General features: G+C 35.9%; 1 protein-coding gene across 2 annotated transcripts in view; it reads right to left on the bottom strand.

The window, feature by feature from the left end:
- Positions 1 to 2,449: 2,449 nt before the first annotated feature.
- LOC148944120 (adhesion G protein-coupled receptor L2-like) overlaps positions 2,450 to 26,799 on the bottom strand; it is a 59,481-nt gene continuing 35,131 nt past the window's right edge. For both annotated transcript variants that reach the window (XM_089100147.1, XM_089100148.1), the window contains exons 8-12: positions 24,060 to 24,285; positions 21,646 to 21,813; positions 14,885 to 15,048; positions 10,140 to 10,411; positions 2,450 to 4,809 (exon numbers count right to left, since the gene is read on the bottom strand). In XM_089100147.1, the coding sequence (XP_088956273.1) occupies positions 3,625 to 4,809; positions 10,140 to 10,411; positions 14,885 to 15,048; positions 21,646 to 21,813; positions 24,060 to 24,285 (2,015 nt within the window). In that variant the 3' untranslated portion in view covers positions 2,450 to 3,624. The remainder of the gene's footprint in view (positions 4,810 to 10,139; positions 10,412 to 14,884; positions 15,049 to 21,645; positions 21,814 to 24,059; positions 24,286 to 26,799) is intronic.

Below are 26,799 nucleotides of genomic sequence, written 5' to 3'. Positions count from 1 at the left end.
ACACCTGCAATTTTTTTTTTCACAAAGTTATTTTAATGGGAAGGACGTATTTGCTTCCAATTTTTCTTCGTCACAGTTTCAGCATCAACTTCAACTATAGTTACTTTTAATTGCAATGAGTTTTGTATACTTCTGTAATTTTCTTCTGTTTACTTTTACTTCTTTCTTTACTTTTTTACTTTCTGTTTGCGCATTTACTTCTGTACTTAGTTTTAATTTGAACCATAGCCGAAAATCCGGTCTAACAAAGATCCGTAGTAAAGTAAAGAGGCTAGTAAAGAGGAGGAGGACTTTCATAGCTTCATCAAACAGGCAAGGATAATATCAGCAACGGAGAACCAAAATTTCGACAACTGTTATGATTAAAACTATTTTTCAGTGTTGTATCTTCTAGTAAATCAATGAGTTCTTCACTCGCTTTTGTTTTCAGAGTTCTTTTGCTTGTTTTCAGATTTATGAGAAGACAAGCAAAGAAGAAGTATTCTGATAGTAAGGAAGATACCAAAGCCACCTGGCAGGTTATTAATGAGTTTATGGGAAATCGGAAAAGCAGTCAGTCGCCTTGCATCGACATAAATGGAAGTTGTTTGAGTGATAAAAATGTAGCCGCGAATTATTTTGGCCAGTCTTATTCTCAGGTTGGCTAGTCTGTTCAAGAGAGTGTAACGCCTGACAGGAATTTTTTTTTAGCAAGGAATTCGTGGACTCTCGTGGAGATACTATTGAGTTCCAGTTTGAAAAGTGCACAAGTGAGGAAGTGATTTGAATAGTGAAAAATATAAAATCAAACTCTTCTTGGATAGATGGCGTGAATCTGAGAGCTTTTAAAGCTGTGTTGATGTATATACTACCACGCATTCTCCATGTTATCAACTTATCTATAGAAACGGGGACCTTTCCAGAAGCGTTGAAGCAAGCTAAAGTTATCCCGCTTTACAAAGGGGGTGCCAGGTCAGATGCCGGAAACTGGAGACCAATATCGATACTGCCTTTATTGTCAAAAATTTTGGAAAGTGATTCATCGGCGTCTATATGACCATCTCATGAAACATAGCCTACTCAGGGACAGCCAATTCGGGTTTTGAAAAGGTCATTCCACTAGTAATGCTGCCATTCATCTTGCTGATTTTGTAAACAATTGCTTAGAAAATGGTGAAATCCCCCTAAAAGTATTTTTTGATTTTAGGAAAGCATTTGACACGGTAGATTTTAAAAATTTTACTGCAAAGGTATTAAAGGAGTGAATTTGAAGTGGTTTGAAGTGATGATTGATGACGTTTTTTCTTCCCCTTATCATGTGCCGTGTGGTGTGCCAAAGGGTTCGGTCCTTGGTCCACTTCTGTATCTGGTTTATGTGGATAGTATGAGGTTTTATCTTCCAGATTGTTGCGTAACGTCATTCGCTGATGAAACTGCGGTTACGTTTTCTAATTGTTGTTTGGATAGTCTTGCGTCGAAAGTGAATTGTGTTTTGAGAAATTTCCATGCTTTTACAAGTTTGAGTTTGTTATCAGTAAAAGTTACTATGACTAATTTTATTGTATATTCTATAGTTGGCAAGCCCAGTGATATTGATGGTAGACTTCTGTTTAATAATAAGCCTGTAGTTCAAGTTCAGGAAATCAAGTACTTAGGTTTTTATATTGATCGTGATTTTTCGTGGAAACGCCACAGTGATGTTGTCGCAACAAAGGCTGCACGTGGCCTTGGAGTGATTTGTCGTTTTAAAATTTTTTTACCCTAAAGAGTTTTATTGCTTTTATAACATGCTGTGATTCATCCATATGCTTCGTATGGCTGTAGGTTATGGGCAAGCAATTTTTACTTGAATTTTAAACGTGTTCAGACTTTTCAAAATAAAGCGATGCGTCTTATTAGTGGGTATTTTGAAGGTATACATAACGCTTCAGCTTGCTGCAAGAAGTTGCAAGTGTTGAATGTAGGACAGCTACGGGACTACCAAATCGAAATTTTTGCCTATCAATGCTCGAATAATGTTAGCCCAGAGGTTTTTTGGGATTATTATAGTGAAAATAGGTCTTTACACCATTACGAAACTCGTCATGCTAGTGACTTCATTGTTCCGAATAGAAGTGGCACCACGGCCAGCTCTAATACTAGATTTTCAGGACCTAATGTGTGGAACTCTGTTCCTGAGAGCATTCGGGTAGCTGAGCACCTGGGTTTATGTAAAAATAAATTGAAAAAATATTTGTTAGGTCAAGGTTCATAGTTTTTTTTTTCGTTTTTTTATTTTTTGTGTATTTAGCCACCCAGTCAAAAATGCTTTTTTTTATTGTTTGTTATTCCTTTGTTTATAGTTAATTATTAGTTAGTAGACGAGTTGTATGTATCCACCCAGTCGCAAGTGCTTTGAAGTATCTTTCTTGGGGTGGATATTGGAACATTAGTTAAACTTATTTTTGATATCAAATAAAATGAACTGAACTGAATTTAAAAAAGTTTATTTTCATAAGCATTTTCCGTTAAATATAAAACAAAACAAAGCAACTGGAAATAACTAAATACACCAATCATGCTTTAAATATAAATGTTTCATTACAACGCAACAAAATAGTAAAAACACATTAAATTTTGTCTTAAATGCGACTAAATAACAAGATAGACACTGGACTATTTCAATGCAAACGATTTTTACGTCACCACATAAAAGGGAATAGCTAAGCAATTTTATCTTTGCTCTCTTAGTAGCTATAGAATTTTATTCTAGTGGGTATAGAGGACCCAGGCATCACTATTGCGCCAGTCCTTATTTTCGAAAGTTCTCTATATACTCAGTGCTTCAGTGGCATTATGACACCACTGCCACTTCAACAACAGTCCAGAACAAGAGAAAATAATGAGACAATTTGTGAAGACAGTGAATAGAACTTAAGCGGTTATTTTGGCTGTATATTCAAAAAGCCGACATAACGAGACAAAAAATTAATTAAAACAAATAAAAATAAGACAAACTTGCTCAAAGAAGCTCGTCGATAAAATAAACTTTCAAACTGAAATAACAAAATAAATTTTGAAATAGTATCAGCCTCCTCACCTCACATAAGTTCAGCCAAGATTGACAAAAAGATATTCATTCACAAATTTCGTCATCATCTTTTATTGTTTTGTATGATGGAATGGCAGTGTGGTCTTTGTCATTATTTACATTGGTAGTTATTTCTATACTCTGCTCAGTGCTTCTAAAACTGCCTCCCCGGGTTTTGGGATTTACCTAAATTTCGCCAAAATTAAGTTAGGTTCTTCGAGGTCTCCCCGGAAATTATCGTTAATAAGAAATTATTATGACCACAATTTTTTTGGAGGTTTCGGAAAGAAAAATTTTCCGGGGAATTTCGAAGAAACCTAGAAAAGTTCAGGGGCAGAGGAGGCTCTGGCTCTACTGAGAAATCTATTTTCAAAATATTGTCTTTTTAATTAAACACAATATCTATTAAATATGAATATATAGACAAATATAGTAAATAGAGCCATTTTAACGGCTCTTTGAAGCAATTTGACTTAAAAGAGGGATCTTGGGAGTTATAGCTTCAACTTTTTAACGTATCGCTGATGGAGATCAGCTGATCAGAGAGCATTCAAATGGCTAATCAGAGGGCCATTTTAACGGCTCTCTGAAGCAATTTGACTTAAAAGAGGAATCTTGGGAGTTACAGCTTCAACAATTTTTACATTTTGTCCAGATAATCGAATGCAGGGCACGTGCCTCCTGCCGTTATTGAGATCTGATAATTTGTAAATCACATTTTGATTAATGTTGCGTTTTAACTCCATGTCAACGACACGGGGAAGCTGTGTTTCACTACTAAAATCACGTAACATAGGACTAGAACTACTATCATTAATACACTGATTAGAATAACTCTTTGGAATATGTTGCTCATCCATCCAGCTGCCGCTGAGTTCATTGATATGTTCTAGACTATGAGGACTTTCCTGAATTTTTGGCAAAGCAGCCTCTGCTTTAACAAACATCCAAGAAGAATCAGCACATTCGTCAGATGACTCAAGGTCGGATTTGATATCTACACCATCTATAAGCGAATCTTGGGTTAAAGCATGACTAGTTTCGTCTGCGCTTTCTCCACTATCAATATTAGGGCATAGATCATTTCTCGGTCTGGGGAAGGTCTTGGATGCCTCAAATCGAGGTAGTTCTTTATATTCCTTACTGCTTGTATCTGTCATTGTAATGTCTGGGCTATTTTGATGACACTCTTGGCCTTTTGTTATTTTTGGAGATATTTCATAACAAGGGAGATGACATATACAGGTTGCTACTTTGAAAGAACTACCTTTGCTCTGATAAACTTTCATAGTTGGGTTTACGCATGGGCAGTACTTTTCATGCCCTCCTTTGTCGTTGACCCTTAAAGATTTAATTGATAGTAATTTTTCTTTCTTCCTTGAAGAATCTCGAGTCAGTCCAGAAAACTCATCCCTATCAGCAGCACGTAGTCTAACAATACTACTAGCATTCGATGAAGTGCTGTGGAGTAAATTCGTAGATGTTGACCTTGTGTTTCGCAGCTGAGAGTGTGAATTTGAATTGGAACCATGTGAAATGTCACGTCGATTCTTGCTTATGTGTCCAAACTTGAATAGGGCTATCCATGCACCACGGGCATCAGGAAAGAGGACAACACGTACTAAGAAAATGACGAAGCCCTGGAGGGAATTAGTAAGGCAAAATAAATACTGCATTGGAAGTCTTAAGATACCAACTGCCAGAGGTCCAGCAATCCACGTGGCACCAACTAGAGCCATCACGGTTATTCCACCACGAATCTGGAAGAATAAAATAACTTTTTTTAAAAAAATTGTCAGTCATGTACTTACTTATTCTCTTATGGCAGAGCTCAACCTTCTTAGCCACCAGAGACAGATCCAGGGGGTGGGTTTTGGGTCACATACCCTCTCAAAAGGTCAAGAGTTGCAACAATTACAGGGGCTACAATGGCGAAAAATACCAATGGGATAGCCAAAGCTTCGTTGGTGTCCCCCATCATGCATTCATTTTCTATCTGCCACTATCCCTACTATTGGTGGGGGAAAACTCTTACATAAATAGAGCAAGTCGTTACTCAGCAGCCATAATGGCAATTGACTAGATAATTTAACACATTTAAAGAAATATAAAAATAATAAAGTGTTTGGAATTTCAAATGCGTTACTAGTGGACTTGACATATCAGGCCTTAACACCACCTTGAGTAAAAAATATACGTAGGTGGGTGTCATTTAATTAAAATTAAGTAACGTTTTTATGGGTACTAACGCAGAACAAGGTCGTTTAGCCTAGCAGCTCCCCCAAATCCTCAAAATTACTTCATATTTCTCCAACAAGAAGTTTTTTTTGTTTCTTTTTCCTAGTACTTCACTTGTGTTTTGTTGTTTTGTAGCGGGTTATAAATAAACAATTATTGTTATCATTGAAGCCTTATGGATATAAAATATGGTATTAAAATGAAATACAAATTTTGAAAAAAAGCAACATCTTCGAATACAAGATAAAATCCACTGAGGTTTATAGCTCGTTTGGTGGCTATAAAGTTCAGATTAACAAGTAAATAAATGTGCCCAATCCCCTTCAGTAAACCTCAACCTGCAAAAGTAAGGCAGCGTTAACTATGTAAAAAAGACACTCGAGCATTGAAAAAAAAATGTCATTTTAAAAAGTGGAACGAAGTCTCCCAAGATAGAACCGAATACCTTTCATTAAAGCGTCAACGGCTCTAACCACTGCGCTGTCGTAAGGCATATGTGTGATTGATTCTTCTAATAATTTGTTTATTCATTTTCGACAGAATTGCTGATGTATGGCTGTATCTTTAGCGTAGCCAACTGCAGATTATATCAATGGGCAATACAAAACATGAAAAGGTAATATTTTGATACAACAGACGAATCAGATGGCAAAAAAGAGGTTCAGCGTTTTTTCAAGATATATGATATCTTTAGCCTACCGTAACCATTTTGTCTCAGTAGTACTATGCACTTATTTCAATCAGTAAGAAAGGTCAAATCGACTATGGGCTAGGAGCCACTAAATTACTTAGCGTTAATGAGCATAGACCACGAAGAACTAGAACAGTGGCATAATTTCACCAAAATCCTGGGGAGGGAGGCAAAGGTGGAGCCAGTTTTCCCAAATCAAGTGAAAATGACATTAAAAACTGAAAGATGAGACATTTGGTACCATGAAATTTCTATATAGTACTATAAAAGTACAATAAAGGTACTATAAAAATACTTTTTAGTACTATAAAAGTAAATATACCATAGGCAGCGCGATAGCGCTGCCTAAGTAAAGAACGATGTTGGCACAATGTATTATTTATTTTTGGTCTTAGACCAGGGCGCTTCGTATCGAAGGAGTTATCGTAGAAACTTTGGAAATGGCTCATTCGATTAGACGTTGTAGTGGCTTGTGCCCTGTTTAATAGTTGAGAGTGATTGGAAGGCAACCAGCACCCATTCCACGCCCACCATTTCCCCAAACATATCCAATCAAAATTTTGAGACAGCGTTGCCGTAGAAACTTCAAAAAAGGCTCGTGAAAAGGCTCGTTCGATTGGAAATTCAAAGGGCTAGTACTCTTTTTAATAGTCGAAAAAGATTGGGGGGTAACTAACCCCCCATCTCACGCCAACCGTTTAACTCACGCCAACCGTTTCCCCAAACACATCCAATCAAAATTTTAAGATAGCCATTTTGTTCAACGTAGTTAAAAAATCTGGAAATTTAGGTCTTTGAGGATGACACCCTCCCCCCGACAGCCCTCATGGTAATGGTTGTAAGTTATGCCATAGGGGCGTATAAGGTTTTTATAGAAAGCGTTGTCGTAGAAGCTTCAAAAAGGTCTCATTTGATTGGAAATTGAAATGGCTAGTGCCCTTTTAATAGTCGAAAGTGATTGTAAGGCAACTAATACCCCTTCCATGTCCCATTTCCCTAAACATATCCAATCAAAATTTTGAAATAGCCATTTTTGTTCGACGTAGTTAAAAAGTCCTGAAATTATGTTTTTGAGGATGACACTCCCCCCCAGAGTTTTCTAGGTAAGGTTTGTATGTTATGCCCGTGGAGTATATCTGGTTTTTTTTATATAGAATTTTTTCTCTAACAAACCTCAAATAGGAATCACTTGATTGGAAATTGAAACGGCTATTGCCTTTTTTAATGGTCGATAGCAATTAGAGGGCAAGTAACCCCCTCCCACGCCCACCATTTCCCCAAACACATCCAATAAAAATTTTTAGATAGTCATTTTGTTCAACATAATTGAAAGGTTCAAAAATTATTTCTTTGAAGATGACAACCCCCCTCACAGCCCTCAGGTAAAGGGTTATAAGTTATGCCCTGGGGCATATAAGGTTTTTATAGAAAGAGTTGTCGTAGAAACTTCAAAAAGGGCTCATTTGATTGGAAACTTAAAGGGCTAGTCCCCTATATAATAGTCGGAAGTGATTGGAGGGTAACAAACCCCCCTCTCACGCCCACCATTTCCCCAAACACATCCAATTAAAATTTTGAGATAGCAATCTTATTTAACGTAGTTGCCAGTTCTGGATGCTAGGTCTTTGAGAATGAACCCCCCCCTCCCCAGCCCTCAGGGCAAAGGTTGTAAGTTATACCCAGGGGGCATATAAGGTTTTTATTGAAAGCATTGTCGTAGAAACGTCAAAAGGGCTCATTTGATTAAGAATTGAAAGAGCTAGCGCCTTTTTTAATAGTTAGTAGTTATTTGAGAGCAACTAACCTCCCTCTCACGCACACCATTTTACATAATACTTCTAATCAAAATTTTGAGGTAGACATTTCTTTCTACGTAGTTGGAGGTTCTGGAGATTACGTCTTTTAGTATGACAACCCCCTCACAGCCCTCAGGGCAAGGGTTGTAATTTATGCTCTTGGGGAATATAAGGTGTTTATAGAAAGCGTTGCCGTAGAAACTGAAAAAGGGCTCATTCGATTGGAAATTGAAAGGGCTAGTGCCCTTATTAATAGTCGAAAGTGATTGGAAGGATTGATATTTTTATAGTAAAGATCGATGTTGGTACAATGTATTATTATTTTTTGTTTAGACGAGGGCACTTAGTGTCGAATGATCTGTCTTAGGAACTTCGAAAAGGGCTCATTCGATTGAAAATAGAAAGGGCTAATGCCGTTTTTAATAGTCGAAAGTTATTGAAAGGCAATTAGTACCCTTCCTCCATTCACCCTCTCTTTTGTCTGTTATGTTTATAAACTAAGTTTTACTTTGGGATTAAATCAAAATGCACTGTGATAATGCTAATTCCCAATAAGGTATCTCAGCAGTATCCCAAGAATGACTGAGGTTATTATGTTCAAACTTTCAGGGCTACTTCTGCTCTTAAAATTTAACCAAATCAAAATAGCGTAAGTGTATCCCAGCTATCAAAGAAAGTAAACAGATTTTTTTTGCGAATGGTATCAATTTTTCTATTCAGGTCAACTAGAGGAGGTATGAAACTAAATTAAAACACTACTATTTGTGTCCAGATTTTTAAAAGGCTGTATGTTGTTAAAAATTGCTGAAAATATTTCTCCAGTATACAAATAGCAGGCCAAACTACAAAGTCTTAAAAAACGAAAAGATTTACATAATTATTTTTTTTCCCTGAAAAGACTATGTCAATACAAAGCGAACAGAAATTAATTAAAAAAAACTGCGTGAAATTACCACAAATCAGCAACGATAAATAAATGAAACCCATAACGGACACAAATTACGATAATTAATTAAGCAAAATCCATAACGAAAAGAAATTAAGGTAAACAAGGCTCAAAACCCCAGAGGCTTTCCAAGGCCGGATCATAACTTGCATTTTACTACAAAAATATACAAAAGAATGTGTAGGGCCACTTTAATAGAAATATACTGATATTTAGTGATCAAAATCTTAATATTATTTGATTTATTAAAGTTATAAATGTAAAAACATTTATATTTTTTTAGTAAAGTGCAAATTGTGTTCTGGCCTTGGGAAGGTATATGGGGTTTGAGCCCTACTCATGTTAATTTTTGCTCGTTTTGAGTTTGACTCGGTTATTTATTGTAATATCTGTTCGTTTTGGGTTTCATATATTTATCGATGCTGACTTGTGGAACTTTTACGCTTGGTAGATTATTTGATTTTATTTTTGCTCATTGTTGGTTTAATGGAGTTCTTTACTTTTCTTTGAAAAAATTATTTTGTAGAAACAGTTGTTTTAATTAATACTAAAGAAAACTGATTTGTTTCGGTTGATTCTTGAATTATGCACGCTTATGTTAGTTTTGACAAGATTTCTGAAGAAATTAAATTTCAGCTGGGGGAGGGGGGGGCAAAATCAGATCTGGGGGGTATACTGAGGTTTGGGAGGGGCAGTTGCCCCTCCCCCATACCCCATAGCAAATTACGCTCCTGAACTAGAAGCAATCAATTGGGACGAGATAATCTATAATTTTGTAGACTAAAGTAAGAAAAGTCAGAATTAAATAAAGATAAAATTTTATTAGTAAATGAATCTTTTTTAATTTGGGCCTGAAAATTTTGGGAGACAGGGATGGGGGCGCAAATCAAGATTTTGTGCTTGTCGAGAGAGATGCCAGAACCACCACTGCGGGTCTGATGCAAGACTTGTAAAGTGGGATACTTCTAAACCGTGGCGTAATTTCTTCAAAATCCTGGGGAGGAGCAAAGCTGGAGCCAATTTTTCCAAATCAAGTGAAAAAAGACAATGAAAACTAAAAAATGAGCCATATAGTACATTAAAGGTAAAGATATACTAAAGAAAACTGACCCGTTTCTGTGGATGCTTGAATTATTAAGCCTTATCTTAGTTTTGACAAAAATTTTGAAGAAACTAAATTCCAGTTTGGGGGGAAAACTGGGGTCCGGGAGGGTAAAAAACTGAGATTTTGAAGGGGGCGGCTGCTCCCCCTGCCTCATAGCAAATTACGCCCCTCCTTATCAAATAGCTATCTTTTTCCTTGGAAATTTTTGAGCAACACTGAAAGATTTTTGAATTAATTAAAAAATTTTATACTACAAGTTGTTATAACAAAATTCTCGAGTTGTAAAAGCCTTAAAAAGAAGAAAATAGATTTACCTGGGCAATACTTATTCCATTGAAGGACCTTTCTTTTTCGGTAGCTCCAAATCTGTTTGCCGCCGCCTGTCGTTTACCTTGTATGAAAATAACTCGAACTACCAACAGAAATACAACACAATTGGTAACTATTATCAGTAACGCAGGGACAATAAAAGTGCCATAATAAACGCCCACATGGGAGGGGGACAAACGACAAGATTCACTTCTAGGGTCACGATAATGATCTAGATTTACTGCAGCGACAATGGAAACGATGATACCAGGAAGCCCTAGAAAAAAAAGACAGTCCTAGCTCTAGAAAGTCCCCGACAGAAGACTATGGAATTAAAAAAATATTTTATTTTCACTAGAGACAATTGAAAACTGATTATCGTATTTATCGGTGAAAAAATTAACGCTTAATTATGGAATTGGCTAGCCCTTTGGACTGATTCCTGGATCTACAATCGTGACTAGATGAATATAAATGATAGACACGGTAAACATTGTTTACCGTGTATACAATGTTTATAAAAATGTTTATAAAAATACAATTTCAAAAACTACAGAATGATTATAACCGTTTGATGATTTATTTGAAATGTTGCACCCCAAAAATTTCTGCGCCCGGGACAAGTGTTTTAGAAAGTCCATAAGAGCATAAAAAAAGGCATCGAGTGGTATGCTCACCTTATTGACATAAATTGCCCCAAATTTATCGATTCCGAGTGAGGGGGGCTGTCCCCTTACACGGAATGTCCCCTCTGTCCCCTCTAGGGTCCAGTGACGAAAAGATATGGGTGCCACTACTGCCAAAAATTGCAGAGGCAGAGACCAAAAAAAAGGTTCTAGTTCTAGAAAGTCCTCGACAGAAAACTATGGAATTAAAAAAAACATTTTATTTTCACAGAAGACAATTGAAAACAGATAATCGTAATTATCGGTGAAAAAATTAACGCTTAATTACGGAACTGGACCCTGGAACTGTGGAACCTGGCTCGCCCTTTGAACTGGTTTCTGGTTCTACAACGTGACTAGGTAAAAATGAAAGATGGAGACGGTAAACATTGCTTGGGGGTAGGGTATTAAATTTCGTTTTGAGAGCAGTAATAGCGGGAATAAAACAAAACTTGATTATTAATCGCAATGTAGAATTTTTATCCAGATCAAATCAAAATTCAAGATCCAATTAATTTATTTAGATAAATAAAAGTTCAAATAGGGATAAAATCCTTTTAATACACAGTGATGATAGTTTTGCTACTGATGACGGTCACTGTATATGTGACCGAAATATCTAGTATTTTTGTGAATTTCTATCATCACTGTGTATTAAAAGGATTTTATCCCTATTTGAACTTTTATTTATCGTCATGGAAAGGCAGTGTGGTCTCCGAAATTATCTAATTTATTTAGCATAAAAAATACAAACAAATTTACAGCAGCCACCTACAAAAACCCAAAGGTTTGTTTACGATGGCTGCAAATCCATTATTATAAAGCTCTGCATCCACATAACAACTATCTCAATTTTTTTTTTTTTTTTTTTAGACCAGGGCACATCGTATCGAAGGAGTTGTCATAGGAAATCCGAAAAGGGCTACTTCGATTGAAAATAGAAAGGGTTAATGCCCTTTTCAATAGTCGAAAGTGATTGGTGGGCAACTAGTCCCCCTCCCATGCCCACCCTCTCATTGGCCCATTATGTTTAAAAAAAATAAAATCAAATTAATTTATTTAACATAAAAAATACAAACAAATTTGCAGCAGCCATCTACAAAAACCCGAAGGTTTGTTTACGATGGCTGCAAATCCATTATTATAAAGCTCTACATCCACATAACAACTATCTCAAATTTTTGAATGAATTGTGTTTATATTTAGGAACAAATGGTATACTGCATGCCAGTGTAGCCTCTGAGATTTGGAGACTATATGAATACCCTGCTCAATAGTTCTCAGAAATTTTGCTAAATTGGCCAAAATGCTATAATATGGCATGATCTTTCACCCCTGAGAAATTTTTGGGCAAATCTCATCCATTTCCCTCTAGCTTGATTACAGATTTCTGTATGAACTAATTAATCAAATTAAATTATTAAGTAAACTAGTAAAAGTAAAAGAGTTTTGTGTCATTAAGCCTTAGTAAAAGAAGGCTAGATGACACAAAATAAAGGTGAAAAGCTGCATGTAAGCTGCATCAAGTTCCTCTTCAAAGATTATATAAAAGCTATTACATTTCATAATTTTAAAAAACAAATTCTTAAGACATTATTATAAAGCACACAGCTCTACAACTACAACATAAAAAAAAAAATAACATTCAACATTCTAATCATTCTCAATTATCACCCAAAAGGTAACGCTTCAATCTACTCTTGAGCTGGCTTACATTATCAGCTTGTCTAACACTATCTGGGAGGGAATTTTACACCCCAGTCCCGCAAAACGAGGCAGACACAAAGCACGTTGAGTATTCCAGAGTTCAGATGCAAGGTCATTTGCATTTCTAGTCTCATAACAGTGATAAGAGGAATTAGTTCTAAAAATTTCCAAAATAGATACTGATAGCAGATAGTGAGCGCGAAAAATTAATCCGACTGAACTCTAGCCTACTGGATCCCTTCCGTAAATCAGTTAAGGATAAAGTTAATGTTTTTCACATCGTGATATTGTTGGCCAAATCGGCAAAAGAAAAGCGTTGACTACCAGCATTCGTTGTTTTTGAGTATGCTAGGGCCCCAGTATGAGAAAAAGACATAAGTACTTGCGTGACAAATAAAGTGCATGATATGTGTCGTCGCTTTGAAGGCTTCATTGAACAAATTAATAAAGGCTGTTTTTAATAATTTTTGTTCGTTTTAAGATTGATTTGCATATTCAATTTAAGCTTTACTCGTTTCAAGATTTATTTATTCATTTATATTAGTATCTATTGTATGTTTGTTTGCTATAAATGATTATTTAATTTCTACTCATTTTGGGTTTTATTCTTCTTTAATAGTTAAAGATTTTTTTGTCCGTTTTAAGCTTGATTTACATATTCAACTTAAGTTTTACTCGGTTTAAGATTTCTGTATTCATTTATATTAGTACCTTTTGTATGTTTGTTTGCTATGATTGATTATTTAATTTCTGTTCGTTTTGGGTTTCAATAATTTCTGGTCGTTTTGAGTTTGAATTACTATATAGTTTTATTTCTGCTGATTTTAAGTTCGATATGGCCTTTACTCTCCTTTGAAAAACTTTTTTTTCGGAATTGTTTTTCAATTAAATTATGGAAAAGTTTATTGGCGGTAAGAAATAAATGGTAAGTAGTGGTAAGTAAAAAATGAATTGTCGTTGGCCTACTTTGTTGCTTGATTTTTAGTCTAAAATTTTCCTTCGATATGTAGAAAACCGCAACCTATATAGTCTTAAATTCGGGGGGTACAAAGTACTTTCACTAATAGACATTTATCGCAGATGGTTGTTTTCATTTTGTGGTTTTAAACACTTTTGTGATTTTGACACGTGATTTTAACAATGGAATGAAATTTATATTTTTAACGTGTGATGTTAACAATAATTAACATTACTAGTTGATTGCCGGGTCAACCACGGCGATTCGTCTCGGTTCTTACGTTGAGGTTCTTAAATGAAGTGTTTGGAGAGGTTCGGGCTATTGAGCGGTATGTTGGTCCAATGTGTGCATATTTATTTAGGGCACTTTATGCGTAGAACGTGATAAAAGTGAGCACCAATGTGATAAAAATTATTTAGAGCACTTTACGTACAGCTGAAATGAGTTTAAAAACTGAGGGATGGAATTTTCAGGATTGAGGCAAGAATGGATGGTGGGAATTTTGAAGATTAATTGTCAATTGGGTACATAGAATGTGAGGAAGTTCGTCTTAGTGACGATACACCCTAGATGGATTTTTTTTTGGAGAATTGAGGATCGGCAGGATGTGGAAAGATGGGTTGGGCCGGGGGTTGGAAATCTTTGTTGTGAGTAGTGTTTGCCTTGTGCGCAGCATCTCTCATAGCTTGGTTTCGGCTGGTTTTGAATGCTGGGTGACAAAATGAGTTTTTCATTTTACAGGTGACAAAATGAGTTTTTCATTTTACTGTTTAATTTTATTTATTTTCTAAAAGATGTGTTGATTTATTTGTGCAGTTGTTCCCCCTACATACATAGGTTACAAAGCCTTTTGTGGGGTCAGAAGTATATTTTTTGTATATTTTGACAATAAATTCATTGTTGCATAATCGAGGAAGAGTTGCTGTTTTGTCGTTTTTGTGAGTTTTTTTTTAATGATATTGTTTTGTTTTCCTTTTTGTAAACATAGCCCATATGACTCTAGTGTTCAAATCTATCACATTCTTCACTAATTGAAAGCTTCTAACATTCACTGTCCATGGTACTTTTAATTTTCACTGTCCTTGGTACTTAAATTTAAACCCTTAGAACATAGCCCATATGACTCTAGTGTTTGAATGTATTACATTGTTCACTAGTTGAAAGTTTCTAACATTCACTGCCCTTGTTACTTACATTTAAACCCTTAGAATTCTTAATCTCATTTTTTATAGCCAATTTACATTTTTTTCAATAAATCTCCACCAGAAAATTTAAATAGTCAATTTTTGCCAGATTCTAGGAGTTTTAAACTCTAGGGAAACACCTAGGTAAATGGTTGACCAAGAGCATGTTGGGACATGAATTGAGCCTTAAAAAGACTGTTATAAAAAGGGCCACAGAAAACCGGCCGAAGTCTTACCCCAAGCGATTAGAGCTCGTTTCAAAATGAAGTATGTTTCAGTGCCAGCAAACACAGTAATCAGGAGATGATACATGTGGGCAGCTTCGATGAGCATCCAGGCCAAAGAGGTCAAAACGAGATAGTGCATGAAAATGGCTAAAACGATACAAAGCACGGCGTCCCTAGGAAAAAAGTGTCAAAATTCATATCAAAGGTAACAAAGGGCTTATAAATACAAAATATATAAATAAGAAATATATAAGAAGAAAACTAGAAATATATAACAAGTAGAGAAGAAAAGTAGTCAAAAAGTATACAAGAAGAAACATATAAAATAAAGAAAAGAAAAGTAGTTGAGAAATATATAAGAAGAAAAGTAGAAAATATAGCAAGAAGAAAAGAAAAGTAGTAGGAAAATATATAAGAAGAAAAGTAGTAAAAAAAACTGTGGCAGTAACAACAATCACTGATTCAGATACAATATAAAACAATCGAAATTGATATCCTAAACTTCAGTCAATTTTTTTTACTCATGAAATCAGGAGTTAAGCAAAGAAAATAATAATATACTTTTCACAAGCAGATTTTGATGTTTGTAAGCTATTTTCTTTCTTTCTTTTTTTCTGTCAAATGATCTACTTTGACGGGACTCGGCTACAATTCTAAGAGGGGTAGACTTTTGATTATAGACGGTAGTTTATAGCATCTTAGAAGCCAACTGCTCCAGGAAAAATATATTGCGCAAGAAATTTTTATTGGCATAAGATGTTTAAATTGTCAAACAGGCTAGAATGGCGAGGGAGGGGAGGTCTAGCGGGACCCTTTTGTAGCAGTGCAATTTTTAAAGCTCCCAACTCATATTTATGTTTTTCTCTTTTGTTAATTGGTTTTCTGTTTTTAATACTATTTGTTGATCATGCCCGCCTCCAATCTCCTCCCTTAGTATATACTTTACCATATCTTACTTATCGTGCCACATTACCAGCTAGCTTTTGACGTTTATTTATTTCGTATTTAGTTTGTTTTGACTCATTATATTATTTCTTTTTGTGTTTTTATTAACTTATTTCATGGATGCGCCTTATTTATTTTATTAATTTAAAAAAGTTTTTCCACAAAATAAGTTTGTCTAAGAAAAGTAAAGAACTTCATTAAACAAAAAATGAGCAAAAATAAAATCGAATAATCTACCAAGCGTGAAACTACCACAAATCAGCATCGATAAATAAATGTATAATTTATGATAAATAAATTACTAAATATCAGTATATGTATATTGAACTGACAATGCACATTCATTCGTATTTTTTTAGTAAAGTGCAAATTTCCTCCTGGCCTTGGGAAGGCATAGGGTATTGCGCCCAACTTATGTTAATTTCTGCTCGTTTTGAGTTTGACTCGGTTAATTATTGTAATTTCTGTTCGTTTTTGGGTTTCATTTATTTATCGATGCTGATTTGTGGTAGTTTCACGCTTGGTAGATTATTTGATTTTATTTTTGCTCGTTTTTCGTTTAAAGGAGTTCTTTACTTTTCTTTGAAAAACTTATTTCGTGGAAAAAGTTTTTTAAATTAATTTCTGTTCCTTTACTATTGACATAGTCTTTTCAGTGGAAAAAGAAAATAATAATCTAAATCTTTTCGTTTTTTAAGACTTTATAGTTTGGCCTGCTATTTGTATGCTGGAGAAAAATTTTCAGCAATTTTTAACAACATACACCCTTTTAAAAATCTGGACACAAATAGTACTGCTTAGTTTAGTTTCATACCTCCTCTAGTTGACCTGAAATGGAAAACTTGATACCATTCACAAAAAAATCTGTTTACTTTCTTTGGTAGCTTGGATGCACTTATGCTATTTTGATTTGGTTAAACTTTAAGAGCAGAAATGGGAGGGTTGGCCTGGGAGGGTGGGAGTGGAAGGAGGGTTAATTACCCTCAAGTCACTTTTAACTATTAAAAAGGGCATCAACGGATTATATTTTTAATTAATTATAACCTTTTCAAAGCTACCATAACTACTCTTTTAGTCCGACGTGCCCTAGTCTAAACAACAACAACAACAAAAAATCTTACATTATACCCACTTTGATCTTTACTATAAAAACGTCAAGCTTTCCAATCACTTTCGACTATTAAAAAGGGCACTAGGCCTTTCCATTTCCAATCGAATGAGCCCTTTTGGAAACGACAACGCTTTCTACAAACACCTTATATGCCCCGGGGCATAAATTACAACCCTTATCCTAAGGTCTGTTAGGGTTGTTGTCATCCTCTAAGACCAAATTTCCAGAACTTTCAACTACGTTAAACAAAATGGTATCTCAAAATTTTGATCGGATGTGTTTGAGGAAATGGTGGGTATGAGAGGGGTGCCAGTCGCCTTCCAATAACTTTTGACTATTAGCAAGGACACCCGCCACCCCAGTTACTGACTAAATGAACGCTATTCAAAATTTCTGCGACAACTTCTTTGAGACAGAGTGCCCTGCTCTAAAGGAAAAAATTAATAAATAATACAATGTGCCAACACCATTCCTATATGCCCCCAGGACATAAATTAAAATTCTTGCCCCGAGGGTTGTGGGGGAGTCTCCCCCTCTTTACTTAGTCCCCGCATCTTGTCTCGTTCTCGAGTGTCCCCGTTCTTTGCTTAGGCAGCGCGATCGTGCTGCCTATGATTTATGCAACAGCTTTATATAAACCTTGTATGCCCCCAGGGCATAACTTATAACCCCTGGACTTAGGGCTCTGAGGGGGGGGGGTTATCATCCTAAAAGACCTAATTTCCAGAATGTTTAACTACGTTGAACAAATGGATATCTCAAAATTTTGATTGGATGTGTTTGGGAATATGATGGGCATCAGAGGGTCACCAGTCGCTATCTAATTTCTCTCAGCTATTAAAAAAGGCACTAGCCCTTTCAACTCTCATTTGAATGAGCCCTTTTGAAGCTTCTACAACAACAATTTCAATAAAACTTTATATGTCCCAGGGCATAACTTACAACCCTTGCCCTGATGGCTGTGGGGGGAGGGGTTGTCATCCTTAGAGACCTATTCTTCAAACATTTCAACTATGTTAAACAATTTGGCTATCTAAATATTTTGATTGGAGATTCTTGGTGAAAAGGAGGGCGTGAGAGGGGGGTTAGTCGCCCTCAAATTACTTTCGGGTATTAAAAAGGGCACTAGCCCTTTGAATTTCAAATCGAATGAGCCCTTTTTCAAGTTTCTACGAGAAAGATTTCAATAAAAATCTTATATACCCACAGGCGGTAGCTTAAAACGCTTGCCCTGAGCGTTGTGGGGGAGTGTCCTCCGCAAAAATATATTTTATATTAAAAACTCAACTACGCTGAAGAAAATGGTTATCTTAAAATTTTTTTCGGATGTGTTTGGGGGAATAATGGGCGTGGGGGGGGCTAGTTGCCCTACAATCACTTACGACTGTTAAAAAGGGCACTAGCCCTTTGAATTTCAATTGAATGAGCTTCTTTTGAAGTTTCTACGACAACGCCTTCTTTAAAAACCTTATATGCCCCCAGGGCATAACTTAAAACCCTTGCCCTGAGGGCTCTGGAGGAATGTCACCCTCAAAAACATATTTTCTATCTGGAAAAAACATGCAAATTTTATCAACCAACAGGATTTTCTTCTGCGATTTATGAAGATGAAAATAGTGCCACCTTTACTAAGATTGGATTTACATTTGGGCACTTTCAAGGAAGAAAAGCTTGAACGACGCTTACTTTCAAGACTTTAAATCACATTATTAAGGATAAAAGTCGAAAAAGAGCTTTATTAGTGAGAGATAAACTTTCCCTGGAAAATCTTATATAAAAAAAGGTTAGTGTGAGTGACTTTTGTTTTATTCAACAAACAGGAAAAATTCACTTCAATCATGACTTTCGCCTTTCCAGAGAAAGATTGCTAAAAAAGTTTTCAAAATTATCAACAAATAATGCGGTAATACCTTCATCAATTCTTGGACCAGGTGTGGTTATTTGTTCATCGAGAACTTTAACAATACAAGAACAATCAGTGCTGGAAAAGGGTCCAAAATTGAACAAAATGGACAAAATGGCTATCTACATTGAACAAAATGGCTATCTCAAAATTTTGAATGGATGTGTTTGAGGGAATGATGGGTGTGTGTGTGTGGGGGGGGGGGGGGCAGGGGTAGTTGCCCTCCAATCACTTTCGACTATTAAAAAGGGCACTAGAACTCTCAATTTCCTATCGAATGAGGCCCTTTTGAAGTTTCTACGACGACCCATTCCATATGAAGTGCCCAGCTCAAAAGGAAAAAATAATAAATAGTACATTGTGCCAACACCGTTCTTATACGTCCTCAGGGCATAACTTAAAATCCTTGCCCCGAGGGTTGTGGCGAAGTGCCTTCCTCAAAAACATATTTTCTATCGGGAAATTAACTACGCTGAACAAAATGGATATCTCAAAATTTTGATTGGATGTGTTTGGGGGAATAATGGGCGTGGGGAGGGGGGGGGGCTAGTTGCCCTCCAATCACTTTCGACTATCAAAAAGGGCACTAGCCCTTGAAATTTCCAATCGAATGAGCCTGTTTTGAAGTTTCTACGACAACGCCTTCTATAAAAACCTTATATGCCCCCAGGGCATAACCAAAAACAATTGCCCTGTGGGCTGTGCGGTAGCGTCCCCCTCAAAAGCAGATTTTCTGTCTGGAAATCAACTACGCTGAACAAAAAGTCTATCACAAAATTTTGAGTGAATATTTGTGGGGGAATGATGGTTGTGGGGCTAGTTGCCCTCCAATCACTTTCGACTATTAAAAAGGGCACTAGCCCTCCAAATTCCAATCGAATGAGCCCCTTTTGAAGTTTCTACGACAACTCCTTCGATACGAAGTGCCCGGCTGAAGAAAAAAAAACAAAAAAACACATTGTGTCCACATCGTTCTTTACTTAGGCAGCGCTAGCGCGCTGCCTATGATAACTTAATTATTTCATGTTGTTCTATGACGTAATACGTTAATTTGGTAGTTTTTGCTCGTGAGAATCATTTTAATAATAACAATTTCCCTTATCTTGCCACGTAATCACACTGTCTTGGCACAATTAAATCACATTGTCTTGCCACACAGCTAGTAGTTTCCTAATTGCAAGGAAACACGACGTCTCACCATAAAATTAAAGCCACAGTGAATATTTCTTTAAAAAAGGAAATCTTTTTGGCTATATTATTAATTTCGTTTTTAGTTTCGTATTTAGTTTTCGTATTTTTATAAGTATATTATTATTTTCTTTGCTTATTTCCCAATTTCATGAGTAAAAAATGACTGAAGCTGTTTACTGAAGCTTAGAGCGAAAAAGATTTTAAATTTTGTTTTCTACGTTCATAACGTTTACATGTTCGTAACGTTAACATTTTTATGTTTGTTTTGTAGCGATTATATTTCCAATATACCGGCACCCCAACTTAACTGAAGCGATTTTTCATAACCAACACCCTAAAATACCTGAAGTTATTTTTAACATAACCAACGCTCCAATATAACTGAAGCTATTTAGGGATAACCAGCACCCTAAATAATCGGAGTAGTATTTTCAGATAACTCGAGATCAGCCATTGGTCACAAAGAAAAATGTTGATACATCCACAAAAATTTTGTTTCGTTTATTGCTCACAGGTTTTCGCCAGAAACTTGTGAAATTACTCGTTATGAAAGGGCTTTGAAATTGTTTTCTGATCTTTCGTAGTTATGACAGGAAGAGTGAAACTCAAGTTTAGTGATTTCCGAGGGGGTCGTAAAATTCGAATCCTAGACGGAATCTGTGGTTAGAAGAAAATCAACAGTTTGAATCAAAACAAGTCCCAGGAGAAAATAGATACTATAAAATGGATGATTGTTTGATGCGTTAACAGGAAGAAGGAATTGAATTCACGCCAGAATTTTTTAATTCAATTGAATTTTACTGATTTAACACCTCATGACTTACAACTAAAGAATAACGTGATGGATTACTAATGCGTAATTAGAGAATCAAATATATACAAGTTTGCCGCTTGCCGAGTGCCGGGCCCAAGACGCAGCCCGGGCTCTCAATATTTTCTATTAATTACCCTATAATGTTTACTTCTATTGTTATCCACATTTATAAACTAGTTTAAATATTATTCAACGGATCTCAAACTCTTTCACAATTAGATGTAAGTCTAATAGTTTTGACAGTTCAGTGAACCCGTTCACATAGGAAAACAAAGCATCAAATCCTGCAAAAAACAAAGGAATATATTAATTAGGGATTATGTTTGGGGCTATGAAGATGCAGTTGGGGTGTGTTTGTGAGTGAATTGATTATTATACTGAGAGAAAAATCTCTTTGTCCCTATGTCAGTATAAGACTGTCGTACATATTTGCCTCAAATTTTGTTGGACTTGTTGTTACTGAAGTTTTATCGTTCTTTCGATCCCACCCAGTATATAAATCACAAAAGAGCACCTCAAGTTAGCACTTTCATCGTTTGTTCGATCCCACCCAGCATGTACGTCCCAAAAGAGCACCTCAAGTTAGCACTTTTATCGTTTGTTCGATCCCACCCAGCATGTACGTCAGAAACTCAAGTTAGCACTTTTGTCGTACGTTCAATCCCACTCAGTATGTACATCACAAAAGAGCACCTCAAAAGAGCACCGATTATTAATTTTACAGTCATAACATCAATCAAAACTGCCCATCAAGTGAAGTATCGAGCTGGCGATTCCTATTCAAGAAAAGGCTATTTAAAACTTACGCTGAATTCGTCTGCATTCTTAGTTGAAATAAGTACGCTTCTTCAGATTCGTCATCAGCATTAAGGGGTATATCCAATGAGGAGTTAAGAAGGAAAACCAAATTGAGTAGAAGCAGAGATATACAAAGATTCAGCAGAATTTTCCCACTTCTGTCACGACGCAATACCCTGTAAAGAAACCATTCAAAGAATTATCATGTAGTTAGCCAACAAACCAGTCTCAGCCGTCCTAGCCGAGTGGTGGGCCGCTAGACCTAAAACCCTGAGGATAGGAGTTCGAGTCCTGATGTCGCCGGTTATTTGATTTGGAAAGGGGGGGCAATGACGTGACACAGAGAGCTCAGCCAGAGTCGACCTAGCTCTAAGCTCGTACCTGGAAAAATCTTGGGGGAAACACCGCAAGCGTCGGGGAATTAGCCCCCAACCACGCATTACACTCCCGCACGAAGGCAGAAAATCAGAAGATTGATGCCTGGGCTAAGTTTGGAAAAGTTTTATTTTGTTTAGTATACAGACTAGCTACTAGGAAAAACAAGGGTCATTGAGTGAAATTGGGGAGGGGGAGACCAGTGAGAAAAGTGGCAAAAAAAAACTTGGAACAGCAAAAAAAAAGAAGACGCAATAAGACAAAAAAAAAACACACGAAATTCAACGATGAGAATAGTTTTCAGTCATAAACGAACAAAACAGAGCACTTATTGCGCCAAGTAATCTTCAATGGTAAAAAAATTGTATAAAAAGAAAAAAACTAACCTTTATAAGTGCTCAAGAATAAAGTTCAAAATTTTTGGAGAAATCAGAAAAAACAGAATGTTTTAAAAATAAACCTGTCAATTTGGTCAATTATTGGCACTTTGGTCGCATTTTCCCTTGCCATAGTATTGGTTGAACTGGTATCTTTCAGGTTGGAAGGACAGTATCTAAACCATCCTACTATGACAACTGCTAATACTAAAAGACTCGTACACTCAATGATGGTTTCGATGGTGAATTTGATAAGCATAAATAGCTTTAGATCACAATGATTAGCACTAGAAATTATGTAAACTATACATACGGCCTTTTTTAAAAAGCTCAATTATTAAGTAATTAGTTGTTAAGCATTAAGTGTTAATTATTATTAATTATTATATTAACTCAATTATTAAGTATTAATTAATTATTAAGTGGGCCTGCAAATACATCTGCAGAAAAAACTATTTAAATACTGATGTACTTTGAAAGTGTTTAAAACTTATCTGTGTGTTATTCCCTTGTGGTCTTTCCAACATATATCTATAAGACTAGCTCAAATAAACTGAATTAAAGACATCTCCCGATATTTGTAGAATTATGCAGAACTAGCCCTTTCCTGTAGGCCTAAACACAAAACCAAAGCCAACAAATGATGACGTTTGCTTAGGAACAGCAGAGTCCTTAAGAAATCTGTGAAAAAGAGAACACTGATCTAACCGGGCTTCAATAGTCTTGCACAAGCCATGATATTAATCAGACAGTTTGTGGTAATCAACTGTAGAGTGGTACCAATCGCAGTGAACCATTAACAATAATTAGTTAGTTGAGGGATTTCTACTAGTAATAGCTCACAGCAGTCTGATGCCAACAAAGATGCGCACACCCCTGTTCCATCCTTATTGATTCAAAGTTACACTTTTCACATCCTCCCAAGAAGCTTCTATTTTCCTTAAATCTTTCTTTATGACATCATTTCATCCCATTCGAGGACGACCTACTTTTTGTTTGGACCTACATGCATAGGCCTATAGAACAATCTTCGGCAATCTGTCATCCTTCATCCTGAGTTGTTTTAGATGTTTTAGATATGCAGTTTCGATTGCTAGACATATGGTAGTGGTCAAGTCAGAACATTGGCGTCTACATAATTCTTAATCTAGGTGAGAAAACTATCTTCACTTGAAGTGTTTTTGACATTTTAGGAAAACTCGCATTGTTGCGGTAAAAACTACAAAGTTCAACATTTTTGTAGTTATTTCGGGGGGGGATGGGGGTCCTATTTTGAACCCCCCCCCCAGAAATGTTTGTCAACTTGTAAAAACGTTAAAAAAAAGGTTAATTTAATGAATTTTATATGTTTGGAATCAGCAAAAAATACAATTCTTTTATTTATTAATTGTTATCAAAATTACGTTTTTTAGAGTTTTCGTTACTATTAGGCCGAGTCGCTCCTTACTTACAGTCTGTTACCAAGAACTGTTTGAAAATGCAAAAACTCGATAAAGTGTATATATCCCTTCGATGAAGTAAAGGTTTCCATGCATTGTTTGTTTACATAACAAAATGAACATTAACAAAAATATATATTATTATAAATATGTAACATATATTATATATAATAGATAATTAGCTATACATTAATGCCCGAAAATAGGCAAAAGTTAATAAAAGAAACTTACCTGAATAATGCATAAGTAAAAACAGTTATGGTTAATCCAAACATGCTCAAAGCAGACCCTAAATAGCTGATGACACTAAGCGCTACTCTATGGTGCTCGGGGAGTTTTTCTCTCATAATTGCGTATGGATCGAAAAGAACAGAAAACGCTGTTAAATGAGTTGACTCGCAGATAATTCGACCTTCATCTCTTTTCGTGATTAAACCTTCGGTTGACCAGTATTTCTCTAAAAAGACAATTGAAGGTAAGACGGTTTCCAGCAACAACCACAATTTCAAACTTGAATTCTCAATTATGGAAATTGAAGTTCCGACGACAACCGATAGGTTGTTGCGATTTCAGCAACACCTATCGATATCGATAGGTTGTTGCTTGATTGTTGCTATTCTAGCAACAATCAAGATTGTATTTTAATTACCGTAATTGCATTTTGACAATTTTTCTTCAGAGCATGATGGTGTTTTGAAGCTTGACAATTGCCAACTTCATAAACTTTAAAAAACCATGTCACCCCCTCCGAAATGTTTGTCAGCCTCGTAAAAACGTAACAAAAATATATGTAAGCAAATTTTTGATGCATTTTCTGAAGTTTTTTTTTGTAGATCCCCCGACCCATCCCGGGGCGGGGTGGGTCAAATTAATTAATGAGATACGCCTTCGAGGCTTAGGACACTATACTTTATAAAATCTATACGGTGGATGATATTTTTACCAATTTTATTTAACTAAAACGCTATTTTGAGGAGGGGGCTAACTAAAATACCAAATAAATATACATATTATTTGAAAAATATAGGGATATTGTAAAACTACTGACCTTTTCGGGGGTGTGGATGGTAAAACATGGGCTTTCTGCTTGACAGTATTAGAAAACTTTTCAAAAACTATAGATACTATTTTTGATAAAAGTTCCTTCGGCTTTGGGGGGATACCAAAATATGATACGGACGAGACTTAATCACCCTCTCATGGAGACTGGGTTGACCCCAGAATTTAAAACTGCAACGTATTTAAAACGTTGAACGTTGGATCTTATATAAAGAATATGAAGCTAATTAACATTAGCTAAAAGAAGACCCTAAAGTGAAGTTATAAGCATTTGAATAGTTTAAGGCCATCATAGCAGTGCTCGCTCCTCTTCCATTCCCCTATAACTTGAGCTTAACTCTTTGCTCCTTCCCGCAACGTTACAACTTCCTTTAAATATGTCCTTTTTATGACCCCCCTCCTATTCGAGAAGTTACTGCTTTTTGTATGCCAAATTTCAATTACCAAAAAACAAGATTGACCATCTCTGCTTTACCGAAACCAAATTTATAAAACTTATTCTTAAATGCTGGTAAATTTTGACCAGATTATTTTGAATGACTAAAATCAACCATTTTCCTGGAATTTGGCTTTGTAATCGTTGAACATATTTTTTTCTATTATTCTTTTTCTTCACAAAGGAATAAAATAGGAGATTTTGGACCCGTCATTTAATAACTTAAAGGGTCTAAAAAATCATAAAAAAAAGATCCAATTATTTATCAATATCTATCTATCCAATTATCTACAATAGTATTAAAATACAAAAAGCTACCTAATACTAAAAGAAACGTACGTGCTCATCATATGTTTTTATGAGTTCATACAATCATATATATATATACTACTACTACTACTAGTAACAACTCACCGCAGCACCAAGCCACCTGAGGCCAACACAGCTCCGCAAGCTCCTCCTTCATCCCAATCTATTCAAAGCCTTCCATTTTACACCCGCCCACGAAGTTACAATTTCCTTTCACTCTTTCTGGATGACGTCTTCCCACCCCAGACGGGAACGACCTGCTTTCCATTTATCCCTAGATGACTGGCCGAAAAGACCAATCTTCGGCAATCTGTCATCCTTCATCCGCACAACATGCCCTAACCACCTCAACCTTTCTTTCATTATAGACCTAGAAAGCGGTATTGAACCACATTTTTCGTATAGCCTATTGTTTGAAATACGGTCAGTCAGCCGGGTGTGTGTGTGTGTGTGTGTATACATGTATATACATGTATACCCTCTAGAAGGAGAAGGGGTGGATGTATGTGCTTCAAAATACCTTCCGGGGACATACTTTAGCCTGTAGATCCATCCCTGAAAGTTTCAATTTCCTAACCTACCCCCTTTCCAAGATAGCAAAAAGTAGCTAAAGTAGAATTTGATTCTATATATATGTAATTTCTATTTTTTTTTGTTTTTTTGTTTTCCATTTAGGGTAAAGCAAACTAAGAGATGGGGTTAGATTGAAGATTCTGATTCTGCCGTTTTGACAACTCATAAGTATTGAAGAAAACAAAACCTAACTATTTATCACTGCGTATAGTAAAAAAATCGATACTAAAACAAACCTTCATATTCCTCACATAGTAAACCTCCGAATTAATTCTAGTTGGAACTACACAAAGATGTGTCAGCCCAACCAAGACGGACCAAATTGAAAGATAGCAGCTTATTATCTATTTTGAAATTATCTTAAGTAAACAGAAGACAGGAAGAGCCACGCCAATTCATATTGAATATAATCAGCTAAAGTGCAATGTACCAACTTAAAACTAAATTGCATTTATTGAATAAACTGGAATCAAAGCCAGTGGAACGATATGTAAAAGGACAAAGGACACGGTACTGGACTTTACAGTCCCTACCGGTGGTGCTGAACCCTGTCTTTAGGGCCTTAAACCTTGAAGTGCAATGGGGCTGGGGTCC

The sequence above is a fragment of the Artemia sp. Qi Xiang Cuo genome, chromosome 14, assembly GCF_049724085.1.
Source record: "Artemia sp. Qi Xiang Cuo chromosome 14, ASM4972408v1, whole genome shotgun sequence".
Taxonomy (NCBI): domain Eukaryota; kingdom Metazoa; phylum Arthropoda; class Branchiopoda; order Anostraca; family Artemiidae; genus Artemia; species Artemia sp. Qi Xiang Cuo.
This window is presented reverse-complemented; position numbering and strand designations above follow the sequence as displayed.